General features: G+C 45.9%; 1 protein-coding gene across 1 annotated transcript in view; it reads right to left on the reverse strand.

Annotated features, from left to right (window-relative positions):
- The window catches only part of DCBLD1 (discoidin, CUB and LCCL domain containing 1), a 190,975-nt gene that overhangs the window by 99,593 nt on the left and 65,280 nt on the right, over nucleotides 1-26,102 (reverse strand). The window contains exon 2 of the mRNA XM_085611297.1: nucleotides 16,130-16,348. Within this exon, the coding sequence (XP_085467423.1) occupies nucleotides 16,130-16,348 (219 nt within the window). The remainder of the gene's footprint in view (nucleotides 1-16,129; nucleotides 16,349-26,102) is intronic.

The following is a 26,102-nucleotide window of genomic DNA, read 5'->3' on the forward strand; positions in this document are numbered from 1 at the left end:
TCTCCCTACCACCTGCAAAAGTGCCCCTTAAATCTCCCATCATAAGATATTGCTAAACATAGCGCCCCCCTGAGGTCACAGTGTCCCCCTCCACAGGTCAGCGCCCAGTGTGACCGCACCAGTCGCACTGCCCTAAAGCCGGCCCTGCCTCTACACCGCCTGGCCTCTCTCTTTCTGTACCCCTATGCTCCTCCCACTGTACCGCTCTAGCCCCCCTCTCCCCCCCTCGCATCCCCCCCCCCCCCTCTCTTCCCACACCCTACCTTTCTTTCTCTCTCCTCTCCCTGGACTATGGAAAGCTGGATGCATTTGGAGGGGAGAATAACATAATGGGACAAAACGAGCCACTAGATCATGTTTTATTTTATATTGCGTATAATTACAATTCAAGGCAAATGGAGGTGAAGTGAATCACACATTTTGTTTGGTCAAGTGCCAGAGTTTAGATTACACCCATCTTTCCGCATTATTTATAAAAAACACACTTATTCCTGTGTACACAAAAAAATTACAACATTGACACTAGATTTTCTCTCCTGCTCAGGAGATGACCTGCATTACCTTCAAGATGCCAGGTTAATACTGATGCAGTTATTTACTCTACTTTTTAATTCCAGCTCATTCAAACTGGAATTGCACTGCCCATCCACACAGCCTTCTCCCAGGGTTCCTACTGAAACTTTTCCATCTCCTCCTCCTCTCATGATGTCCACACCTTCCACCTGCCTTTGTTACATCAGCAACTGACCCTAAGTTGTTCACAATCACTTCCTTTATCACAAAACGGTGTCTCAGCTTCTTGTCTCTGTATAATGTTTGGGAAGAAACTTGTTGTGTGCAAATGCCATCAACGTGACTCCGCATATTTAATTCTATCCCAGACATCTTTGATAAGGAATTTTTGGTCTTGTAAGTACTGCCTGCGGAATCCAATGCAAGAATACTCGCTGGAAAAACTGCTATCCTACAGAGGCAGATGGGTTACCAGCAAATAACCTCTCGGTGGTCAGCATCTATTTCCAAGTATCTGCCTAGATCTATGTAGTACACCCAGCATCAAAGGTAAAAACTGCAATTTACTTTATTTTCATTAAGAAGTTGGCAGTTTCTCTACAAAGATGGGTATTATGCCACCAAGAAGAAAAACAAGAATTGGCATAGCCAATAAGTCTCGCCTTACCGGGACCTTATAAGTGTTTAGCCAGAGCTATTGAATTTGCCTATCTCTTTAAGCTATGCTGCAGAATAGTGTGGCTGCTGTGGAGCATGTTGAAAAGTTATAATGAAAAATAGTTATAAGCATTTTTTCACCTTATATATAACCAGCAAGACATTATGTACAACTGAACGACCATTTAAAAAAATTATTAACATAAAAAAAATGCCTTCTAGTTCATTTATCTTTGCAATGCTGGCAACGTTTTCCTGCCTGTTCTAATGCTCGTTTGTTATAGCTGTTTTTGTTATGGGAGGAGGAGCGGGGACATAAACAACAAGAGGGTAGAGGTTGGGAAATAGTACCTGAAGTACAACACGAGCAGCAGACGAACACTAGGGGAGAATCAACAAATGCCCGATTCCGGAGGCAGACTGAGGTGGCACTGAGTGAAGCTGAAGTGATGGTGTGCTGGTGCAGAGGTGATGCTACGGTGATGCTGAATGATACTCATGTGGTGTTGCTACACTGGTGCTCAGGTGGTGCTAAGCTAGTGCTCAGTCGGTGCTGAGTGATGCTGAGATTGTGCTGTGCTGAGGTAATGCGCTGATGCAGAGGTGGTGCTGCACGGATGCTTACGTGGTGCTGAATCACTGCTGAGGTGGGGCTGCGCTGGGGCTGAGGTGTGGCTGCACTGGTGGTGGTGCACTGATGTGGAGATGGTGCTGTGCTGATGTTGAGGTGGTGCTATCTGGTGCTCATGTGATGCTGAGGGGTTGCTGGGTAATGAGGTGGTGCTGAGTAATGCGGAGGTGATGAAGCGCTGATGCGGAGGTGGTGCTAGGTTAGTGCTAATTGCTGAAAAGATGGGGCTTCGCTGGTGGTGGCGCACTGATACAAAGGTGGTGCTGTGCTGATGTTGAGGTGGTGCTGCAATGATGAGGAGGTGCTGCTGAGTGATACTGAGGTGGTCGTGTATTTGTGCGGAGGTGGTGCTCAAGTGGTGCTGAGTGATACTGTGGTGGTGCTGTGCTGGTGCTCAGGTGGTGCTCCGCTGATGCAAGACTGCACTGCGGAGTTGGTTCTACGCTGGTGATGGTGCACTGATGCAGAGGTGGAACTGTGCTGATGCGGAGGAAGTGCTGTGGTGATGAGTGATGCTGAGGAGGTGCTGGTGCTGAGGTGGTGCTGCCAAGTGATGCTGTGGTGGTGCAAAGTCATACTGATGTGATGGTACTTGCTCTGGTGCTCAAGTCGTGCTCAGTGATGCTGAGTTGGTGCTATGCTGAGATGACACTGCACTGATGTTGAGGTAGTGCTGCGCTGATGTTGAAGTGGTGAAGCGTTGTTGCTGAGTTGCAGCTGAGGTGGTGCTGCGCTGGTGGTGGTGCTGGGCTGATGTTGAGGCTGTGCTGGTGCTGCACTGATGCAGAGTTGGTGCTGCACTGGGGTAGTGCACTGATGAGGAGGTGGTGCTGCGCTGATGCTGAAGTGGTACTGCGTTGGTGCTGGCTTGCTGATAAGTTGGGGCTGCGTTTGTGGTGCTGCACTGATGCAGAGTTGGTGCAGTGCTGAGGTGGTGCTGTGCTGATGCTGAGGTGGTGCTGTGCTGAGGTGGTGCTTAGTAATGCTGTGGAGGTGTTTAGTCGTGCTGTGGTGGTGCTGAGTTGGTGCTGTACGGAGGTGATATTGCACTGATGCTGAGGTGGTGCTGCGCTAGCGCGGAGTTGCTGCTGAGGTGGGGCTGCGGTGGTGCTTAGGCGGGGCTGTACTGGTGGTGCACTGATACAGATGTGGTGCTGTGCTGTCGCGGAGATGGTGCTGAGGTGGTTCTGCACTGGTGCTGAGGTGTTGCGCTGGTGCCGAGGTGGTGTCACACTGATGAGGAGCTAGTGCTGTGCTGATGCTGTGCGGACGCTGAGGTGGTGCTGAGGTGGTGTGCTGAGGTAGTGCTGTGTGATGCTGTGGTAGTGCTGAGTGATGCTGTGGCGGTGCAGAGTCCTGCTGATGTGGAAAACAAACTTCTTTCTTCTCCACCATACAAACAAGGAGGTCAGTAGTTGGAGGTCAGTCACAATATCTTTTATTTATTATAATTGCGCGGGTGCCCATAGTCACAGCGAAAGGCATTGTACAAAGTTCTGCGAGTTTATTTATACCTATTGCATGGTCTGGGGATGTGTAAAACATTTACAAAAAGAACAATCCCTGATTAAGTGACAAGGATAAGGCTTGTTTTCTTTAATCATAACCCGACAGACAATCAAACAAAGGAGCATAAACATTAAAAGTGGACACTGCTCGTTCCTTCTCATACATTGACAGCCAGTCGAACAATTTAGTATAAACTTTACAAGTGGACATTGTTATGCCCTAGAAGGGCAAAGAGCAGGTAGGTCAACACAAGGCGTGTATAAAACACAATCAAAACAAATATGTTTGTGCTGACTTGAAACAAAAATAGAAAGGCACCAAAGTTTGCAATTCAACATCTTCGCAAAATTAAAAAATGGAAGAACTGATGTTGAGATTAATAGAGAAAAATATGTTTTTCACAGTGGGGTGGGACTGGTGCTGAGCTGGTGCTTAGGAAGTGCTGAGTGATGCTGAGTTGATGCTATGGTGAGGTGATGCTGCTCTGATGCTAAGTTGGGTCTGCACCGGTGCAAGAGGTGGGACTGTGCTGGTGGTGGTGCACTGATGCGGAGGTGGTGCTGTGCTGGTGCGGAGATGATGCTGTGGTGGTGCTGTGCTGATGCTGAGAAGGTGCGGATGTGGTGCTGCGCTGGTGCAGAGGTGGTGCTGCGCTGATGCTGAGGTGGTGCTGCGCTGGTGCAGAGGTGGTGCTGCGCTGGTGCAGAGGTGGTGCTGCGCTGATGCTGAGGTGGTGCTGCGCTGATGCTGAGGCGGTGCTGCGCTGATGCTGAGGCGGTGCTGCGCTGGTGCAGAGGCGGTGCTGCGCTGGTGCAGAGGCGGTGCTGCGCTGGTGCAGAGGCGGTGCTGCGCTGGTGCAGAGGCGGTGCTGCGCTGGTGCAGAGGCGGTGCTGCGCTGGTGCGGAGGCGATGCTGCGCTGGTGCGGAGGCGATGCTGCGCTGGTGCGGAGGCGATGCTGCGCTGGTGCGGAGGCGATGCTGCGCTGGTGCGGAGGCGATGCTGCGCTGGTGCGGAGGCGATGCTGCGCTGGTGCGGAGGCGATGCTGCGCTGGTGCGGAGGCGATGCTGCGCTGGTGCGGAGGCGATGCTGCGCTGGTGCGGAGGCGATGCTGCGCTGGTGCGGAGGCGATGCTGCGCTGGTGCGGAGGCGATGCTGCGCTGGTGCGGAGGTGATGCTGCGCTGGTGCGGAGGTGATGCTGCGCTGGTGCGGAGGTGATGCTGCGCTGGTGCGGAGGTGATGCTGCGCTGGTGCGGAGGTGATGCTGCGCTGGTGCGGAGGTGATGCTGCGCTGGTGCGGAGGTGATGCTGCGCTGGGGTTGAGGTGATGCTGCGCTGGGGTTGAGGTGATGCTGCGCTGGGGTTGAGGTGATGCTGCGCTGGGGTTGAGGTGATGCTGCGCTGGGGTTGAGGTGATGCTGCGCTGGGGTTGAGGTGATGCTGCGCTGGGGTTGAGGAGGCGCTTAGGTGGTTCTCAGGGGCTGCTGAGTGATGCTCAGGTGGTGCTGCTGAAGTGGTGCTGAGCGACGCTGATTGGTGCTGTAGTGATGCGAAGGTGATATTGCACTGTCGACTTGCAAGATATATTTGAGTAACCTCACATTACATGCCACGTTTGGAGAGGGCGAGTATGCATCCATTGATATTGATTTTATTCCACCAATGATTAAAACCTAAAGACAGCATCAAAAGTTGAAAGTGTGTAAGTTAAAACTCCTTCCATTTTCATAAAACAAAGCACTAACAGCATGTTTACCCCTTCAATCGTATCCAAATAATCACACTGTCAAAAAGCACAATGTAAATAGGTTGAAACTACTGTTGGGCGTCTTCTTAAAATACACTTCCATTCAGTAAGTATATTATTTAAGGTTTGGACATTTGAGCTAATAAAGCCACAAATGTTACAGGATGGAAAACGACATAGCCTTGGCTGAAAAAGCACTTGCAAAACCAAAAACACTGGAAAACAAGATAGGGACATGATTTGCAGCCCTAGGCAGAGCACGTTTCAAAAGACAAACAAGCTGAAAAAGAAAAAGTAATGCCCAAAACTAACATATGGCTGATAGTGAAATGATCCATGTAACAGGGCCAGTCTCCAGGGCATGACCAAAACAGCAAAAGGAGGGACAAAAGTAAACTATTCACCAATGAAAACAAAGTAATTTCGAAAGGCACATGAAGGAACTAATGAAAACGAATCGGCGTGCTGAAAGCCCATACAGTAGATACAGCATGTCCCGAGAGACCGCAGATGTGCTGCCTTGCAGAGACCGAAAAACAGATTCTGCTTAAACCTGGGCCATATAAACGTTTTATTATCACCAGGGTCTCACAGTGTGCCAGCGCTAGTTTAGCAGTTTAGGCATGGGGGCGGGGGGGGGGGGGGGATGGGGTTTAATTATAAAATTGAACTGTACTGTCCTACTCATGCCCTGCTTTTGAAAAACAGCAATGTCTTTAACAAGGTTAATTAGAGAGGGAATTGCCCTCCAAAATCAGCAATATGTAGAGAACAATACATACAGGCAGGACAGTACTCAAATAATTAAAGAGAAAGGGAGACCACTCCCTGCCGGTCAACGTTGCAGGCTTGCGGGAATCATTGTGCAAGGCATGGAAATGTAAGGGGCTCAATGACCCGCATTACTCAATCACCAGTGAACAGATGTCATTTGGGTTTAACGCATGAACTGCCTCCGCAGTTTTGGAACTGCACATGTGCTCTGTCCTCTACTTTGCTGCTAAACGGTTTATTTTGTTGTGCAGAGCTTGAGTCAAGGGTAGACAAGGGTAGATGCCCTCTACCCACTATTTTCAGAGAGTAAACACTGTATACCCTGTTGCAAAGCTGGCCACTTTCAGCGGAGTGTCACGTTCCTTTCCTACTTCTCACGGAATTCACATAAATATGCTGAACTCGTCCTGGTGTAATTTTCTTACACCAGGACACTTTCAGCAGTGCCTACACATTGTCTGCTTTTGTTCCGAGCTGCAATGTGCAGGTTGGGAAGGGGCTTATCAGATGCCAGCTTCGCCCATAAGAAAAGTCTGAGTGAAGGGGCCAATAGAACTCTTTGTTGGGGTATCCTAGCTGCGAGATATTGGGAGCCTCACACCTAGATCCAATGGAAGGGAAACAAAGGCTCACATCTTATCACTTCACAGGTACTTAAGAGAGGAATGCTTTTGACTCTGTTCAGTACCTGTATACAGAAGAGACATGCATACACTAGAAGAATGTCAGATGTGTAGGTCTCCCCAGTATTTATACAAATAACAATTAATACTCCACTATTTTGTTTTATTTCTTTTATAGCTCTTTAGCACTACTCATCCCAATGCATGGTCAGGGCGCTTACATCACACGTACGGATTATACATTGACAACAAATCATAAGTGTGCACATCAATATAAAGGATGCGTTACATAAAACAGTGAGGGTACAAGGTGTAGGAGCCACATGTCCTTTATACCTCCTTGTGCTATATTAGAAGAATTACAGTTTATGAACTGCAAGTAACAAAAGGATCTCTGTCTTACAAGAAGTAACCGTCTTACCCATTTGCATAAAATAGAAATCTGTCATGTGCTTGTTACATAATGTGCTTTTAGGAGACATATTAACCATCTATGCTACTTTAATTCAAAACTAGGACCAGGCAAAACACAGATCTCTCCAGCAAATATGTTATCCTCCAGAGTTATCTTGTCATTATTATTGTTCTCTGAGATTTAGCTGGCACACAAAGATCTCTGAAGCAGGTTCCTTAACTCCATAAGATATTTTAAAATACAGACACTGCAACCAATTAAGCAGAACAGATTTACTGCCACGTTTCTCCATGTTGCCAATTTCTTTGTGGTAGGGTTTCAAAAAATATAAATGTATAAGTTGAGGCCCAGATTTTGTGACTGTGTTGCATCAATATTTTGGCACAACCCCAATGCAAAATCTAATTTGTTAAATATTGTAATGTCCTCATATATATTCATGATAGACCTGCTAAACATATTTGAGGTCTTAAGATCTGATGTCACTTCCGGTGAGGTCATGGGTTGATATGCCACATGTGATGTCACTTCCTGTGATGTACCCCATGGTGATGTTATTTCCTGTGATGTCAGAAAAAAACACATTACGGAAACTGCCCTCCTCACCGCAGAAGATGACATCCGCACCTTACTAGACAAAGGAGAAACAGCAGCCCTCGACGCAGGGATCCAAGACAAGGCCCTCAACTGGATCCGCTCCTTCCTCTCCCTACACCTACCACCTGCGGAGTCCCCCAGGGGTCCTCCCTCAGCCGTACACTCTTCAACGTCTACATGGCTCCGCTCGCCCCCATCGTCAGAACCTACGGACTCAACATTGTGTCATACGCAGACGACACCCAACTCATCCTCGCCCTATCCAACGAACCCAACACCGCCAGACACAACTTTCGAGAAGGCATGGAAGCCGTCACCAAATGGATGAAAAACAGCTGCCTACACCTAAACACCAACAAAACGGAAGTACTCATCATGGGTCCAAACCCTGATGCCTGGAACGACACCTGGTGACCCCCCGCCCTCGGAAGCCCGCCCACCCCCACGGACCATGCACGCAACCTGGGAATCAGCCTAGACTCACAGCTAAAAAAGGACCACCAGATCAACTCCGTCTCGTCCTCCTGCTTCCACACCCTCCGCCTCCTACGTAAGACCTTCAAATGGATCCCCCTAAAACACAGAAAAACATCACTCACGCCCTGGTCACCAGCAGGTTCGACTACAGTAACGCACTCTATGCCGGAATAAACAAAAACCTCACCCGCAAGCTACAGAACATCCAAAACGCCGTCGCAAGGCTGGTCCTCAACCTTCCAAGACACTGCCACATCTCCCAGCACCTGCGCACACTCCACTGGCTCCCCATCGAAGCTAGAGTCCCCTTCAAGATGCTAACCCATGCTCACAAGACCCTCCACGACACCGGACCAGCATACCTGAACCGCCGACTTAAATTCCACGCACCCCAAAGGACCCTACGATCAGCCAAGCTCTCCTACGCCGTGGTCCCCCGCACCAGAAAGACCAGATTGGGAGGCCGCTCCTTCTCCTTCCACGCGGCCAGAGCCTGGAACGACCTTCCGCTCCACCTCAGACAACATCGCTCCCCATCTTCGCAAGAAACCTCAAAACCTGGCTCTTCGACAGACCCCCTCCTTGATGGACTGGAACCTGCGACCCCCCACCCCCTCAGCGCCTTGAGACCCTTACGAGTGAGTAGTCGCGCTTAACAAACACCTGATTGATTGATGTCACACCCATTCTACTTAACTTGGCGAGTCTCCCCAATTCTTTCTTTAGGCCTCGAGTCCTGCTATTGCGTATGCAGAAGCCTCTTTTACAATGACAGCAAAAATCTTCGAATGCCAACTACTCCTCTTCAGCAAAAGCATAAATTAACGTCACACCCGAGCTCCTTTTTTAGGTCTCGCCTCGCGACGCAGCGCGAAGCGCTGTCGCTAGCGAGATCTACTGTTACTGACTTCCTTCGGAAGGGAGACAGGAGATGTGCACGCGCAGGACAGACTGCAAATGTGAACGCACCCGTGAACACGCACGTACAGACACGCACGATGTGCACATCTCCTGTCCCCTTCCGTCCACGCAAGCCAGCTGCATGCAGTAACTGCGCCAACAAATACACGCACCAGCCACCCCAGCCAGTGCACACGTACTCGTCTCCCTCAACGCGCGTTTCCCATACCTTGCAAAACACCTTTCAGCTTTCCTGTTTTTTACAAGTTTAAAACTGCCCAGATTTTCCAATGTGGGCAACTTTGTGGTTTTCTGATTCGCTAATGCACAAGGGTCCGATAGGCATCATTATGGTGCCATAGCGCTATACAGATGACGACCCCCCCGTCCCCCTGGGTCCAGGAAGGGGGCGGGGGTGTTGAGCCTGCGTCAATTCTTTCCTCTTCTTGCTAAAGTTATGACCTAATTATCCCCAGTACAGTCATCAGATAGTTTGTGATGGATGACCTAACGTTCCCCCGGTTGCTGGAATTTGCCGTTTCCCGTTCCCCCATCATCAGACACTGCTTCAGTCCTACCTTCTAGATAAGCCATGGAGCCTCGCAGGACCTTGGCATCAGTTTTACCAGTAGCTAACCAGCCAAGGGGGTCGCGTGACCCGGCCTCGTGCGCGTCCCACGCAGCGGAGAAAGTTCTTGCCCTTTCGCAGCGTGACGGTAGAAAGGCTTGCAGGGCCCGCCCAACTGGGCGATCAGCAGGCTGGGAGATGAAGTCCCACCCCAGCCCAAAGACTGCAGTGATTATCGCGTCCCCATTGGCAGACTTTGTCTTTATCAGTATTCAGTCATTGCTGCAACTGCTGGTTTATACAGTATTGGGTAGAAATTGTTTTCAAACAGGCGCCGGACACATTTTATGTTTTAAAAATCGGCCGTGCTTCCCAGGTGTATTATTCATCAACAGAGCGCCCACTGCCCTTTTACAACAAGGGCGGCCGGCTGCTCTGCTGTCATGTGTTGTGTTTCAACCCAGTACCCAAGATCGGCTTATTGTGTGAATAGAGAAGCAGTGGGCGTAACAGGAGTGAGATGAACTAATCGGACACTGAATGTACTTTTTCATGACTTGTGCAGCTGCATTTAATTTTTAACTTTATTTATTGTATTGGACTAATAACTTTAATGACCTTCCTTCTTTTTATTTAGCTTTAATGGCATATGGTGAATGTGGTAAATTATGTGGCCCGCTTACATGGGTTTTATAAAGTGAATATAAACAATAAATACATTTAGAAAATAGTGATGCTCCTCTTGCAGACACGTGTGCAATTCATGCCAAGGCAACTCAGCCTTTCATCCTTAAGAGATCGATAACATGAGTGCCACTGTTACCAGTGCCTCTGCAGATTGCAGATGTAAGTTTAATACAATTCTGCCTGAAAACACCAACCTCGAAAGTGAAAATGACAATTGTTCTCCGCATTTTACTTTTAGAATTTCTTTTTCAGGTTCTGGGTGTGAGGGTGCAGTTTTTTTCTCGATTCCGAGAGTGAGTAAGTGCCCTTCTCTTACAGTGGGCCCCTAGATGCTCACTCACTATGGGAGTTTGCAGTCTGTGTGCGTTTCTGCCTGTGTGTGTGCGCGTCTGTGTGTATGATTGCGTGTGTGTCTGTGTCTGCTTGTGTGTCTGACATTTGCAGTGCAATAGTCTTGCATTTGTGAAAGTTTCAGCAATTGCCATTGCAAATGACAATGCCTTTTATTTATGTTTTAAAAACCAACACATAAATAAAAGGCATTGTCATTTACAAAGCCAATAGTTTAAACTCTCGCAAACGCGAGACCTATTGCATTGCAAATGCTTGTTTTAGCTCCTCTGCCATACAATAACTCCCACGCACGCACAGGCATCCCACAATGCACTCGATCTCGCCACGGTGAGGAATGTTGAACGAACGAACAGTGACTTCAGCGAGGAACTGATAAACACGCGTTAATGGCAAACTATGGCTGGGAAGGCAGCACGGTACAGATGTGTAGGAAACACAAAGGTATTGTTTGCACGCGGCATTTTAAAAGGCGTCCTGTCTGAATGGGCTTTCTGCAGGCCCAGTGTGTGGCATGGTGCAGAGATGCACGGTTTAGCTGCACTGGCGCTTCAGCACACCACAGGAATCCTGCAGGGACCCTCCGGAGGCCTTTCAGCCGAGTCTCAAAAGTACAAAGAGGCATAATCCAAGCCCCCAAGGAGTGTGCACATTAAAGAAGAAAGACTTTACAATCTTCTAAAGAGTCCTTTCTTTTATATCTATATTTGGTTTTTATTTATGTTGGTGTTCTTTCAGTGAAGTTTCCACCCTGACTTGTTCATTTTCACGTTTGTTCTCCAATTCACACTTGTAGCTGTCGGGGGTCACGGTTTCACTCTCGTCCCTCTCTGCATCAGTGTTGCTTCTTCTAATTCCCGTTCCCACGGGGGAAAAGGTCAATGCAAATGCGATAACCGGACACGGAGGCCCTTTTACCGTGAGATGCTAATAGAGTGGTGGATGACACATTAACACACACTGCCTTTAAAGGCATGTGTTCACTCACTCCTCCAGTGTGAGCATATGGAAATCAGCTAGAATTCTAAAATCTTTTTTTTTTAATTAAAAAAAAAAATGTTGATCACGAAAAAGAATGCAAAAGCGGAGTACTGGACCACTGAGTACTACGCAGACAAGGGTACATTAAGGGATGAACACGTACATACAGAGCACATGTGCAAACATAAAAACATATATGGTCTGGCATCTTCGTCCACAGGGAATGGTCTATGTAAACATACATAATTTAAGCGACATACACTGAGAAAAGTGCACGGAGCGCTGCATACACTACACTGTAGATAGATGTACAATACATGGTGCATGCAAAAGGGCAGTGGTCGTAAATAAACAGGAAAGGGTGCATATATAGGAAGTGTACATTAACACAAAAGTCAGGGAGCACGCATATACAGGTGTGGCAGGATGGATGCAGAGCAAAGAGTGCGTATGAATACATACATGAACAGCACCAGAGATATTCCGACAACTCTTGGTAAACTAAAAAAGCTAAAGGGAACATTTCTCTTAATTAAAATAGCACACCATAAACACTTCTTCTAGCAGATGTACCCTTTGCATAACACCGCGCGGGAGCCATTCCTAAAACAGGCATGAATAACATACCATACTTTTTCCTACATCAAATATCTGAATCAGAGTTGCCTAGATCTGTTCTGTCATATAGTTCTTCTAGAAGCTGTACTTTTCACCTGACACCACATTGGAGCCATTCCGAACAGTAGATAAATTACATGTTCCTACATCAAGTAAACTGAACATGCATCTGTCTCTACCTCCTCTGTCCTACATTTCTCAACTTTCCAGGCTGATTTCCCTCCTAGTTTCACTGACTCAGCGAGAATAAACACGCGTTACAAACCCTAGATGTAATACCACACTACTGCCATTTGAGGAGTGCACTAGGACACCTAATTATAGAAGAGCGCTGAATCCCCCCTCCCCCCGAAATTTTTATTACCCCCCCCCTCCCCCACCCCCCCATTCACCTTGGAATTTGGCTCTAGTTGCGCCTCTGGGGTAGAGTGGATACAATTATACAGTAGGGTACATATATAGGGGGCATGGATATACACGATCAGGTGGAAACATTGGACACAGTGGTTAAATACAGCAGGGTGGATACATACATGGGGCAAGGTAGATACATTCATAAGGTAACTAACCAACAAAAGAACACAGGGTATGGGGCAATAATCACTGCACCTATCAAAAATCAGGTATAAATAATACTAATATCAGGGTGCCACGGACCTGAGGCTCAATACCCCTATGCCTCCAAGGGAAATTCCCACAATTTAAATTGTAACACAATGGTCCAGCACTCCACTCAAAGTAAGCAAAAATCAAGTTCAACAAATTTAAGATCCATTCAGCAGGTCTTTGTATAGAGGTTCTTTATTCTGAATCTTCTTAAAAAGCAATAAAGATTCAGAATAAAGAACCTCTATACAAAGACCTGCTGAACGGATCTTAAATTTGTTGAACTTGATCATTGCTTACTTTGAGTGGAGTGCTGGACCATTGTGTTACATTCATAAGGTAAGATAAGGTGCTTACATACAGCACAGTGGATACATACAACAGGTTGATACATACATGGGGGAGGGCACAACACAGTATTCTATATACATAAATATAGCAAACTGGATACACATATAGGACAATGTGTGGATACACACATAGTGCCGTTTGGGCACAAGTATGGGAGGGTATATATTTAGCAGGCTCTACATATACACACCACTTTCATTTACTTATTTTCAAAGACATCCTCAATAACTGCCAAACAGCCATGCCAGCTGAGCTATCCTTACCCACTCTCTTGAACCAGATCTATACCCAAATTTACACAAAAGTGCACATATAAAACTCATTTTAAAAAACAAAACCAAAGCGCCAAACCTGTTGTCCCTTCCACCTCCTATTACACAACGTGCAAAGGTCAGATACCTGGTACGAAAGGTCTGCTTATGTTCATTTATCTAACTTTATCAGCAAACACAGTCTTCTTTGCAGCAGATTTTTAAAACATGTATAAGTTGACTGTCAGACTCTGTTTTTCAAGCTCCGCCCCTTGTGTCCACCTCCTTTCCTCTGCCACACCCTGACCCCAATTTATGAGTTTCCCTCAGTTAAATTGTGTCCAATTGCAACTCTTAATGTGCCATGCTTCGGCTTGCATTTTTACAGTGCTAGATGTACAACGCCGACAAACCACCTAATGACCCCTATGGTGGACACTCTCTGCCCTGTAGCGCTTTGAATACGCATTTCTTTGCCACGGGGAATGTAGCGCACAACCGACCCCCTTACAGCTCCTTACAGCAAGGCACACTTGGCTAGTGTGCCACAATGGGCTAGGTATGTCAGTCATCCGTGGCGAGGAGCCCACAGCCACGCGGTGGCAGGCTAGCCACTTCAGCATGGTTCCCCCTGCTCTAAGCAGATGGGGCGTGCTGAAAGGGCCGTGACGTCACCACGTCAAGAAAACCATCCGTACATTCCATTGTGCCGCATCAGCATGGGGGACCCCCGCATGCACGGACAGGTCACAATGGAATGAACCCACTGGTCATTTGCAACTACTGAATAGCAACAAAAGACTACTGCGCGTCGTCATTTGACTCTGGTCGGTGTGTGAACCCGCTTTTTGTCACCACTGCAAAGATGAACAAAAGAGGCCACGGCGGAGAGCCAGCCTCGATCACCAGAGAGCACCGAAAGGAAAACCCCTTCAAATCCCAAGCGCCTGGAAGGGTTTAAATGCTCGAGGCTTGCACATTCTTTACAACTCCCTGCCTGCTGCATCTGCAGCTTGTCCAGACACCAGCCGAGCTTCTAAGAGATACTTGCTGTCCGCTTAGGGCCCGTGACTAGCTTCATATCAATCATTGTAAGCAATGCGTGCAAAACCGGATTCAAGAAAAATCAGTACAAACATTAGCAGCGTTGTGCAGCGTAAGGGCCGCTGTGTTTTTATCATCGCCTCAGCTTGCATCCGTTTATCAAACTCCACTTTCATCACTACAACAAGCCTCACAGAGCCCGCATGTTTCCCCAGCCTATGCATAAACAGGTTATCCAACCATATTTATTCTTTGCACTCTGTGGATAGTTGTCAGGATTTTATAATGGGATCACGGCTCATAAGGACTTCAAATTCCAGAATGCACCCCCCCCCCCAAAAAAAAAAAAATGGTACTTGATAAGCTACTTAGCTACGGAATAGAGAAACCGGAGCGGTCTGACCCCATTCGTTTGAGGTGTGTATGTCGGACCCTCTCCACATGCTTGCAGAATATACAAACAGCAGCACACACCGGTCACTGCCTGCCTTCACGCAGAATAAGAAAGTCTGCCTTGTGGCAATGAGAGTGAGGGTTGATGAATAGATGGATGGATGGATGTGACCACTGTCACTATACCAGCAATACAAACAACTTGTGGACTGTACCAGCAATATGAAGTCTGGCAAGGTTAGCTCCGTGATTGTGACGCTCAACACCAGCTCCTGTGATGTCATCTGCTAGACTTGATTTTACATCTTGGCACGGTTAATCGAGCCTTTCATCTTCCCGAGGTCAATAAATGAGCACTACTGAAATGGGTAACACCTGTTCTTTACAAAGCCTAGAAAAAGCAGACGTGAGGGATTAGTTCTTTAAAGTAACAGTATTACTCTGCAGACAAAACTTCCCAGCGGCCCTGCACGTTGCTGCTCTATAGTTAGCAAACGCTGCATTCTCGGATCAGTCATAGAAAACCCTTAAATCCGCAGAGCTGTTCACGACTGTACACCAATTAAGATTTACTACACACAAGGATTGAAAACAAACCAAATACTGTTGATAAACGTCGATATCCGCTTTAGGTACAATGGCATATTAGAAATGATGCCAAGTACATCTAGGAAATTAAACTCCAACAAGCAGCAGCATTGTGCTTGGGTCAACGTGTGTGCACTTCTGGAAGGGGGCAGTTGTTAAGGTGAGGTACGTCTTTAGAAGTTTCCAGGTGAGTGTGAACATTAGGCACCTGAGTGAGCTCCAAGGCCTCACAGAACTCTCACAGATGGCCTCAGAAATGGCTCTTTTTACACAGCCTTGAAAATGACACAAATATCCCCGGATGAGCAGTATTCTGGCCAGTTGTACTCCTTATAAGCAGGCCAAAACTCTCAACAGTAAATAACAGAGGAACTGCGAAAGCTTGTACCCACCAGCCTGCCTACAAACGAGTGGTATCTGCAGCGAGTGACATACGACGAGAAGGTGCTCACCCAGCCTTGCTAGACTAATAATTTATGTCCACGAGCAATGCTCAGCTCAGCAAAAGAGAATTGCTTTCTCACTCCAGAAGTGATAATTCAAATCAAAATTTCCAAAATTAGCGCGTAAAATACTAAATTTTCAAAACCTTACCCAGGACCCCTGATGACGCAAGAGAACACTAATATCTATTATGGAGTGATCTATACAGGTGTGCGCTCAAAGACTGCACTAAACTTGAAGCTGGCGAGTGACATACTAGGTGAACGTTGACATGGGCCCCCAAAAAGGTGATTTTTTTTTTTTTTTAAACTTGATGCCCAAGGCGACCACCTGGTTCACCTTTATGGATCGGTCGCCGCTGTTAGACCTGTAAACACTGAAGAATATATAATGTAAGTAATTACCAGATTCCAGTTCTGAAGAGCCTTCGAAGATTTTGAAGTAACTCGATTCACAGTCATGGGATTCAATGTCCAAATCTCCAAATTTGATATAGAGTTTTTTCCCTCCGGGTACTTTGATACGCCTTTCACAGAAAGTGTCATTTGGGTAGGTCCCGGGGTAATTCTTGGATGCCAATGTGCCACTCTCCTTACCAATCACCATGTGCCCGCACCCGTCAGCTGAAACAGAAGAAGCCACATATTAAAGATTAATCAGCATTCAACTTTCACTTAAAATGAGCACAAACATTTGGGATGCATGAACGTAGGTTTCTGCCAATAATATAATTTTTTTTTAAATGGCTTGGAACCTACACCAAAACCGCGCTCACATCTCGAGTATTACAAAAAAATAAAACTGCACTCACCCAAGCAAAGACAAAACCTTGTTTCCTTTCAATGGTTTGAGTAAATCTCAACCAAGAGCTGCCTGGAGTTATCATGCGTGGAATAACCTCAAACAGACATGAAGCTACCAACTAGCACTGTAGCATAGACTACGTCAACGGTACCACAAGCACAGAAAAAGTTGCAAACTAGAGAATATAAGTAAACCCTTTGTAACAGGAAGATAGTGTGGCTCTTGCAGAGACTGTGAGAAACCTGTAGGTCACAGTTGCTAATATCGAGTAGCGCGGACTCAGATTTTCATCCAGGGGCAGCTAAGCCCTCCACCCAAGAAAGGTTCAAGGCTTCACTTGCTACCACTTACAAGGTGGTTAAACTACAATAGCCTTAAAGTTAACACACACATTTTTAAACTCTGGACAACCATGCATTCTGCACATTGGCTTACTCGCAACTGATTTTAAAGAATTACACTGCTTTTAAGTTAACCACAGCTGATTTTAAATAACGTGCCTTATTTTCTGAAATCACACGTTCGTTTGTGTTAGATGGTTTCATAAAGTTCTGTATAACATGTCCCTTTTAAATGTTTACATTGTCAAGGTTTTATTTACCATACAATAACATTTTCCACTACAATGGTGCACGAGGCTGTGAGCCCGGATATGCATTGCACGCAGTATGCCTCCCGCTCCAGGGTTTTGAACTTTGAACTGATTAGAAGCCATACTGGGCTGTCCATAGGTATTGTAAAGAATGTGAGGAGGGTTACAATGGGTGCCTGGGAGGAGGCGTGCTGGGAAGCTATCCTGACTCCAACCAATAACTGAATGATCATACTCTGGAAAGATGAATGATCTGCCATGCGTAAGCAATCACTGATAAAGCCAAAATATTTGTTTTAATGTGCTAATTCAAGACAGGACCTACTGGCTTTGCAATGCTAGGGAAGAAAGTATCAAAAAGGGATTGCTTACCATTAAGCGTGCATATCGGAGATGAAGAATGGGATAAGCAGGTTGATGACAGTGCACTTTTTAAGATGTCAAATATGCCTTCATGCATTAAACAGCCAATAGCGTGAGGTGAGAGAAAAAATACTACTACGGGTTGTGCTTAAAGCAGTCTACGTTTATTTTAAAGAATTGGCAACAATGCTTATACAGAAAGCTGCACTGAGAAGTCAAAACTAAAAACAAGACACGCACTTCCACGTAGCCTAAGTGTTCCATACTTACATCTGAAACCAAGGGTGGTTGTTCAAATAGCAGAAAAATATTGTAGAAATACAAAATTTGAAATTTTTCAAAACAAACTATTATATATTTTAAACCTATAAGTAGCACTGAATGTAATTTTGCGTTAGCAGAAACGTAGGACCAATAAATGTCCGCCATTGTGTATCTGGAGCAACACTTAACTGCTGCTATGAAGGAAGCAATAAGCATAAAACTGGGCTCTCTGCACTCACCGAGCCGAATTTCCAGAAGTTACTTATAGAAAATTAAGCATTCATCTGGTTTCCTTTTGCTCGTTTTATTACAGCCTCAACGTCATCGTGGGTCACCGGTAGAGACACTCATTAAAAATAGAACAAATAGATACGTTTTTAGCTTAAAGGCAAATTGAGAGAAGGAATCCTGGTGAGTGACTTTTCAGATTTTGCCAGGTGTTTATTCGCCAACGACACTGGACCAAAGTGTCTTACTATTAATTTCCCTACAAATACTTTTTGGTAGAGAACTTGCAAATTCATTGAAATCTTGGAGAATGCTGCAGATTCATTGTGCTTTAAGGAAAATACCAGGCCCAATATATTGGGGAATAGTTTGTTGCAGGGAACTCATTTGCTTTCACCTTTGTAAAGAAAATACAGAGTACTAATTTGGCGGGTATGAAGTAGTTAATTACTTCAAATTAAGACATGCCATAGAAGAACTGCTATACATAATAAGTACAAACTTGCATAGTAGTGGTAAGTTTAGTTTTATTTTGAGAAAATTATTTTCAGTGGAGAGGAGTTTTTTTTCAAGGTGTGCAAATCTCAAGTGTAAACAACATGTGGAATGGAAAAACAGTCATAGGGGGCCATCCAGTGTAGAGGAAAAAAGTTGTCTTTACCCATTCCTACATCTCTAACAATTATAAGCAATAGGCATTCCCGAATGTTTCTTTGTTTGTTGGCATTTGTTTGGGCTTTAAGAAACTTTATGACATCTTTCACCAGCTGGCACCTTAAGAAAAAGGTGTCTTCTTCAGAGTTTCACAGAACGATTCAAATCAATGCCAAAAGCATCGGTTTTGTATTTGCACCAAGTTCCAGAGGTACCCCTATAACTGCACAAAAAGATTTGTGTATTACCACAAAAAGTGTCGATGGAAAAGAATATTTCCTACTTTTCTAAACTCATAGAAAACGAACATTAATACATGATTTTTGAAATTACTGGCGCAAAGAAAGTTCTAGGAAGGTCAAGCCGAAGTAGCCAGCTTGCCCCTGCAACCACCAGACATGGCCTTGTGCCATTTGTGAGGAGACGTCAAATTTCCACTTCATTTACAGAATCAAAAATCCTAGCACCGATTTACAGGAAGTCCGAATAAATGATACAACAAGGTCATCAAATCACACACAAAAATTCAATGTCTTATTGACCACATCGGAAATGAAATGGGTTAAATACAAAGAACATAAAAAGAACAGAACTTTCATGTCCAAATGTACAAATACCTAATGAAAACAACAGCTGAAAGTCAACTGAAATGCGCTTGTGGGATGTGGGTCAGGACAGAGGAAACACCATTTCATCCTCTAGTCTAGTTGCATTAGGCTGTTGCTGCTGACCTTTCCTTGAGGAACTGCCTTTAAATGTTCCTGATAACATACACAGAATGCAGGTATACAATCAGAAAGATGACTTTGGAGCTAGTCAGTTTTAAGCATGAAGGATTTTGAGAAGCTTAAGAGGTGCACATCTTTAGGAAATATAGTTAAAGACAAACAAAACAGAAGATAAAATAGGCAGATGATGGTGATGCACATGAAAGATTTTTTCGTACATATTGTGGTATTAAGCCAAAAGGTTTGCCCGTTTCTTCCTCTGCAGGTAGAGATGGGGTGAAGAGGAGTGAACAACAAAGATCTCAATTTTAGGTTTAAATCTTTTTTGATTTTGATAGTGATGTAAACAATAAAAAAAGAAACATCTCACCTACATCCACCGGGCGGTGAGGAACTGTCTTTAGGTATAAAACGGTGTGATTGTTGCAGGAAAGAGTCAAAACGAAGGTTTACACATCAAAATAGCCTCTCTCTCTAGTTTGCTATATAATAATGCAATTTTCAGTTTTAGCATTAACAAAAAAGGGTAGAAGAAATAATAAAACAAACACCCTCCCTACCCTCCCCTCATTAATCCCCCACCCCATCCCAGTACCATCTGCCTTATGAGCCTTCTTAACAGGGGAAGTGTAAACATATCTCAATATTAGATCCGCGCCCATCCAGGACCAGGGGCCAGCCACTATGCCCGTCCAACTACATACCCCTCTGACACTCTCAAAAGGCTACACTCTACCCATTTTCCCCTCCCCTGTGAAATAAGCAGCCTAACTATAGAGATGGAAATCTTCATAGAACCGAGTTCATTCCCAGAAATCCAGCAATCATACACTCCAAACTCAAATTGAATGCCTTGACTTGACTTTGCCTCCTGGAGGCGGAGAACATAGTAATCAAATTGGAATCCACCTCTGACACTTTTGTCTGTGTGCTAGTCTATAGGCCTCCGTCCCAGATGCCTTTATTTCCTCCATCGTTGAGCGAACAGTTCGCCAACCTCGTCATCGACCATGCTAAAGTCCTCCTCGTGGGCGATCTCAACTACTGGTACAATGACCCTCACGAAGGTCCACAGTCTACCAAACTGACCGATCTCCTCACCAACCTGAACTTTACCCAACTGGTCTCCTTTCCCACCCATCTGGAAGGGCACATTCTTGATCAAATTTGGACGAACAGCTTGATCATAACTGCTCCCACTATTCTCCCCTGCATATGGTCCGACCACCACTTAATAAAATTCACTCTAGCTCACCCCACCATGGGAAAAACTCCCACGGTCTCAGGCGGGCTGGCTAGGAAATGGAACACCATAGACAGAAAAGAATTTCTTGATACTCTGATCAGCACAGCCCCGCCACCTGGTCCTGACATAATAATAACCAAAGCAAATCTCTCAAGCTGGCAACTTGCTGCAGGCGACAAGCACGCACCCCTCAAGAAAGTTAAATTAGCCCGCTGCGCTGACGCCCAGAGATGGTTCTCTCTCGAACTCAAATCTCAAAAGTTGGCCTTGCGCCAACTAGAGCGGCAGTGGCGACATAACTATGCCTCTGAGAAGAAGCTCCTGTACACAACAGCACAGAAAGAAAACATGAAGGCCATTCTCTCGGCCAAAGCTGCCCACTTCTCCTCACGCATCGTTAATTCGAACAAAAGCTCCAAAGAAATTTTCACAATCATGAATGACCTGTCCAACCCAGACAGAATCCTCTCAAAGGCCACCCCCACTGAAGCTTTGTGCGACTCACTTAATAACTATTTTATTGATACAATCTCGACCATCAAACCTAGCATTCCTAAACATCCCCCCAATACGACCTCTCCCTCGTCTTGAGCAGCAACAATTGCACAATAAATTGCTTTCCAACTATTAGCACTCAGACCTTTCAAGAGCTCTTAGCTAAGGTCAAGTCAGGAGCCCCTACGGACTGTTGCCCACCTCACATACTAAACAAGCATTGGCATAGCCAATAGGTCTCGCCTTTGGGACCTTATAAGTGTGTAGCCATGCAACAGTTGCGTAACTAAATACTTATAAGGTCCCAGAAGCGAGACCTATTGGCTATGCCAAGCGGCCTTGCGGCCGCGAAAGTGATTGCGATCAACATCAAAGCGGCCTTGCGAAAGTGAAAGTAATTGCGGTAAAACGCGGTGCGCGCGCCCGCGCACATGCACTGTAGCTCTATGCTGGCCTGGTAGCACTTTTTGGAGCCCTCTCAATAAGTCTAGCCAGACCAGCGCATGCGCTGGGTCAGGCGAGACCTAAAAACTGCCTCACTGCCTTTCCTGGCCCAGCCCTCACCCTCCTGAACGATTCCCTCTCTTCCAGCCACGTCCCAACAGCTTTTAAAGAGGCCACCGTGGTTCCTCTTCTGAAAAAACCTGGAGCTGACCCCACCTGCTTGTCCAACTATCATCCCATCTCCCTGCTCCCCTTCTTGACGAACGTTTTAGAGGTACATGTAGCAAGAGGTCTGTCTAATTTCCTGGAAGAATCAAAGTATTTCGAGCCCCACCAGGCGGGTTTCCGGCCCGCCCACTCGACAGAAACAGTAGCACTAGCTGTCCTGGACACTCTCCGTGACTTCGCAGACAGAAGCTCCCCCAAGGAACTGGCACTACTAGATCTCTCGGCCGCCTTTGACACGGTCAACCATACTATTCTGGTTGACCGTGTCAGACAAGCCGGCATCCAAGGCGCAGCCGCTAGCTTGCTCAGCTCCTTCCTGGGAGACCGGTCCCAGGCTGTTCGTCTTAGCCATTTCTCGGCCTCCAAACAGAGAACTATGTGGTGTCCCACAGGGCTCCTCCCTTTCCCCCTACCTATTCAACCTCTACATCCTCCCCCTGATTCAGTCCCTCAAAGACAGGCAGGTGACGTCTTCAATTACGCAGACGACCTACAACTGGTCTTCACGGTCGACAATTCATACAGCTCAGTCACCGAATTTTAGGCCACCATGCGGCACATTCAACTAAGGATGGATCAAAACCACCTTAAGTTGAATCCTGGCAAGACGGAGCTAGTACTCACAGGAGATAGCCACACGCATTGGGGTCCACATTATTGGCCGCCAGAGGTGGGATCCCTGCCCACTCCTTCTCCCTCGGCAAAAACACTCCGTGTCACATTAAACAATGATCTCTCACTTAAAAACACAGGTTGGCTCGGTAATCTCCAAATGCTTTTTCCAAATATGAAAAATCGTGAAGCTTCGTCGCCTACTCACGCAGGAAGCCTTGACCCAGGTTGTGATAGCCACCGTCCTGTCACACCTGGACTATGCTAACTCTGTTTACTCTGGCATGCGTTTGCTGTTCAAACGGTTGCAGATAGTCCAGAACCATGCAGCCAGATTGATTCTACGACACTCCAGATGGCAACCAGAGACACCACTGTTAAGGAAACTGCACTGGCTTCCCATCCCTCAATGCTGTGCATTCAAAACAGGATGCTTAATTTTTTAAATCGCTGCACGATAAAAGCCCCAAATTCATCGATAACATGGTACTCAGGCACACCCCCTCCCGCAACTTGCGCTCAGCTCACCTCTCGCTTCTTTCCACCCCGCGTTCAGCCGAAAACGTCTCGGAGGCTGTAGATTTGCAACTCTCGCCTCCAGACTGTGGAACTCTTTCCCCTGGAGATCCGAGCTTGCACTGACCTCATGAAGTTCAGAAGATCTCGCAAAACCTGACTATTTGCGCCTGCCCATAACTGACGTTCCCATAGGTAATGATCAGAGCCTTCTTTTCCTACAGCGCCATGTAACCACCCGGTGTACGTGCGCTTTACAAGTCACTCTTAACATTAACATTCTTAACATTAACATTAGATGGATTAAGCTTAAGCAAGCTAAAATGTGTGCAATCATCTCAAGCCATGATGAGGTCCTCAAAGGTTTAATCCGAGTTAGAAACTGGAATGGATTTACTCTCGCTAATTTGCCTATCAGATGCATAATGTGTGAACACAAACTGAAAGGATCCGTACATTTGGTTTTTTTTTCCATACAAAAAAGGCTCAAAGCCATCCCAGAGAAAATGAGTTGAGAGAATAGTTTTTGGCAGCAGCAAGAATATGGAATTTACTTGAAATAACTTTCTACAGGTCGGTGCCTTTAATATTTCCAATAATCAAATATCTAAATAGTTCAACTAGGTTAGTAGTGTTGCAAGGGCATGAACACATGTCCACTGTCTTACAATATATATTCTTTTAGCATTCAGCCCCAAAACTTACTTGTGGGGTAAACCAAGCAAGGAGATGTGTGATTTTAAGTGCGCAGGTTCGGCTCTTTCATTAGAATGAGTATCTCACTTGGGAACACCCCAGCAGAACTTGGGTGTTCTGCTGAGGCCTTCAAGGGAACCAAGAAAAATCTATATTCATGATCTCTGGGGCTTATATTTTATAGGGCTTGGCTAAATGTACATTCATTCAGCGATGGTGCTGGCCTTCAGGACAAAGAGTGACTGCTTTCTTCCAAGTAAATTCACTGTAACCACTTGGTTTATGAGGGTGCTGGATTCTAGTACCCCTTTCGTCCTCCAAGAGCTACATGTTCATGTTCTGGTCATTCCTGTAATGCTGGTTTAACTTTCCTGTTGGCGTTTGGAATCAGACCCACATATCGAGCTCCTAGTCATACAGCAGATTTGCTTGGTACTATAATGATGTACCAAGCCCTAATACCCCACCACATTCGGATTAGGGCAAAAGTTACAAGTCTGTTGCTGTCACACGCCGTCTAATACTTATTATTTTCTTTTGTAACTTTATTTTTCATTTTGCAACACCCATACAGAAATTATTGATAAGTAACTCACTGGTGTGATACAGAGCTAGGGAACAAGTCAAGTGTGGACATCTGGACGACCTTACAATTAGGCAGTGTAACAAACAGGCATGTAGCACAGACAACAGCACGCTGTTTGATGCTTGAAGGGCACAAGCAGCCTAGCCACAGCAGGGCACAACACCCACTTTCTTTCACCACTGCTGCCTACATGACATGAACAGAGTAGGCAAAGAGACCCCAGATTCTCAGCTCCCTGCTTCGGGCATCTTTGGGAGACTGTTCTTATATGCCAAGGAACCAGCACAAGCACTGCCATTCGGTCACAAATGTCTGGTATAGAGGCGTTATTTGACGTTTCTGGCCTTTACCCTATCCAGTAAATAGAAAAATACAAATAAAGATTGCATATATGTACACACAGTGTTAAGCATTGATGGAGTCAAACTGATGAGCTCGGATGTAGCCAGACAACTCTCCTTATCTGGAGCCCATTTAAATGATCAAACACGTGGGAGGTAGACAACAAATCCCTATGACAAGTCAGGTGCACACAGAGCAGGTACTCTTCAGAGAAGGCTCAATGATGCCACCCAGCTGCCAAGGTGGGCACCAATATATTTCACTGACTGGATTTTGTGTCGGTGCAAGTCATAACATCAAGTACAGAAAGTTGTATGTTTTTCACCAAGCAGTATGCTGGTTCTAGCTAACAAAAAAAGTCATCCTTCGACACAGATGCTACAGGCTGGCTCGCCCAGAAGCATTCACCTTTCCAATCATAAAATCCCACTTGCAATCTCAGCCCACCTTTCCCGCTCTATGCTGGCAGCAAACCTCTGGTACATTCACAACACAACATACTGGAATTCCCACCACCAACATAAACGTAAGCAAGTGCACTCTCTTTGATATCTTCACATATCTCAATCTGTCCACCCTAAGCACACAATAGCCTAAAGTATCAAAGATCCAACCTCGAACCCTGAACAGCAGTAGGGCATTCCTTACCAGATTCCCGCAACCGGAGCTTTTCAACTCAACTAATGCACTTGCAATGGCCTGTAATAGAACACCGATTCTATCTTAGTACAAATGACAATAATAACGCAATAACCTCTTGATCCTTCACCCGATCAAAGAGTAGACTCTCCCCAAAGATATACTGCAGCAGTGTCAGCGGGATGAAGTTTTCAAAATGACAAGTTGCAAATACTGGAAGCTCAAGAGGGCGGATTGTGTGAAGCCCTCTCCTGGAGATGCCCTGTCCACCATGTGCTAGACAAACTGGAAAAGATCCAGAATTCCTGACCCCACTATGTGCCAGCTAGGAATTTCTAAGTCAATTAACATTCAGGCCACCTGTCAGAAAAAGTTCAAGTGGCAAAAGCAGAGGGCAGATCCATTAGGATACAGGGACTGTGAAAGACTCCTATCCAGCCACTAGAGTTTAGGAGTCTCCCAAGAACCAAGCTATACAGACTATCACCAGCTGGTGCACATTCTCATGATAGGGTATTATTGATCATGTATCCTGGATGGATTATAGCCATACTGCATGCTGCCCTACACCCAAAACCAACTACTGTCCTCTCACACCAACATGCAAAATCCAACTGTAGACTGACCCATCACACAGCTAGTTAAACAAAAGACAAAAGTCAGTAGTGAGGAAATGTTATGATATTAAACCTATTAGAAGTAATGCATCTCAGTGGTACTTGGAGTTCGTTTTCTCCATGAAAGTATACTCCACACAAAAATGTCATGTTAGATACAGCCAGAAGCCTGGTTTGAAGACAAAATGTCTCTCGTTGAGGGGTTTTCTATCTAAACAACTCTCGTGCAGGTAAATGCCATGCACATTTATGCAGAATGCTAAATTGTAAATGTAGGAGAGTAGGATCTGCTTCTTATAGTTACCCCCACTTTTTGCTGATGT

The sequence above is a fragment of the Triturus cristatus genome, chromosome 6 (assembly GCF_964204655.1).
Source record: "Triturus cristatus chromosome 6, aTriCri1.1, whole genome shotgun sequence".
NCBI classification, from domain to species: domain Eukaryota; kingdom Metazoa; phylum Chordata; class Amphibia; order Caudata; family Salamandridae; genus Triturus; species Triturus cristatus.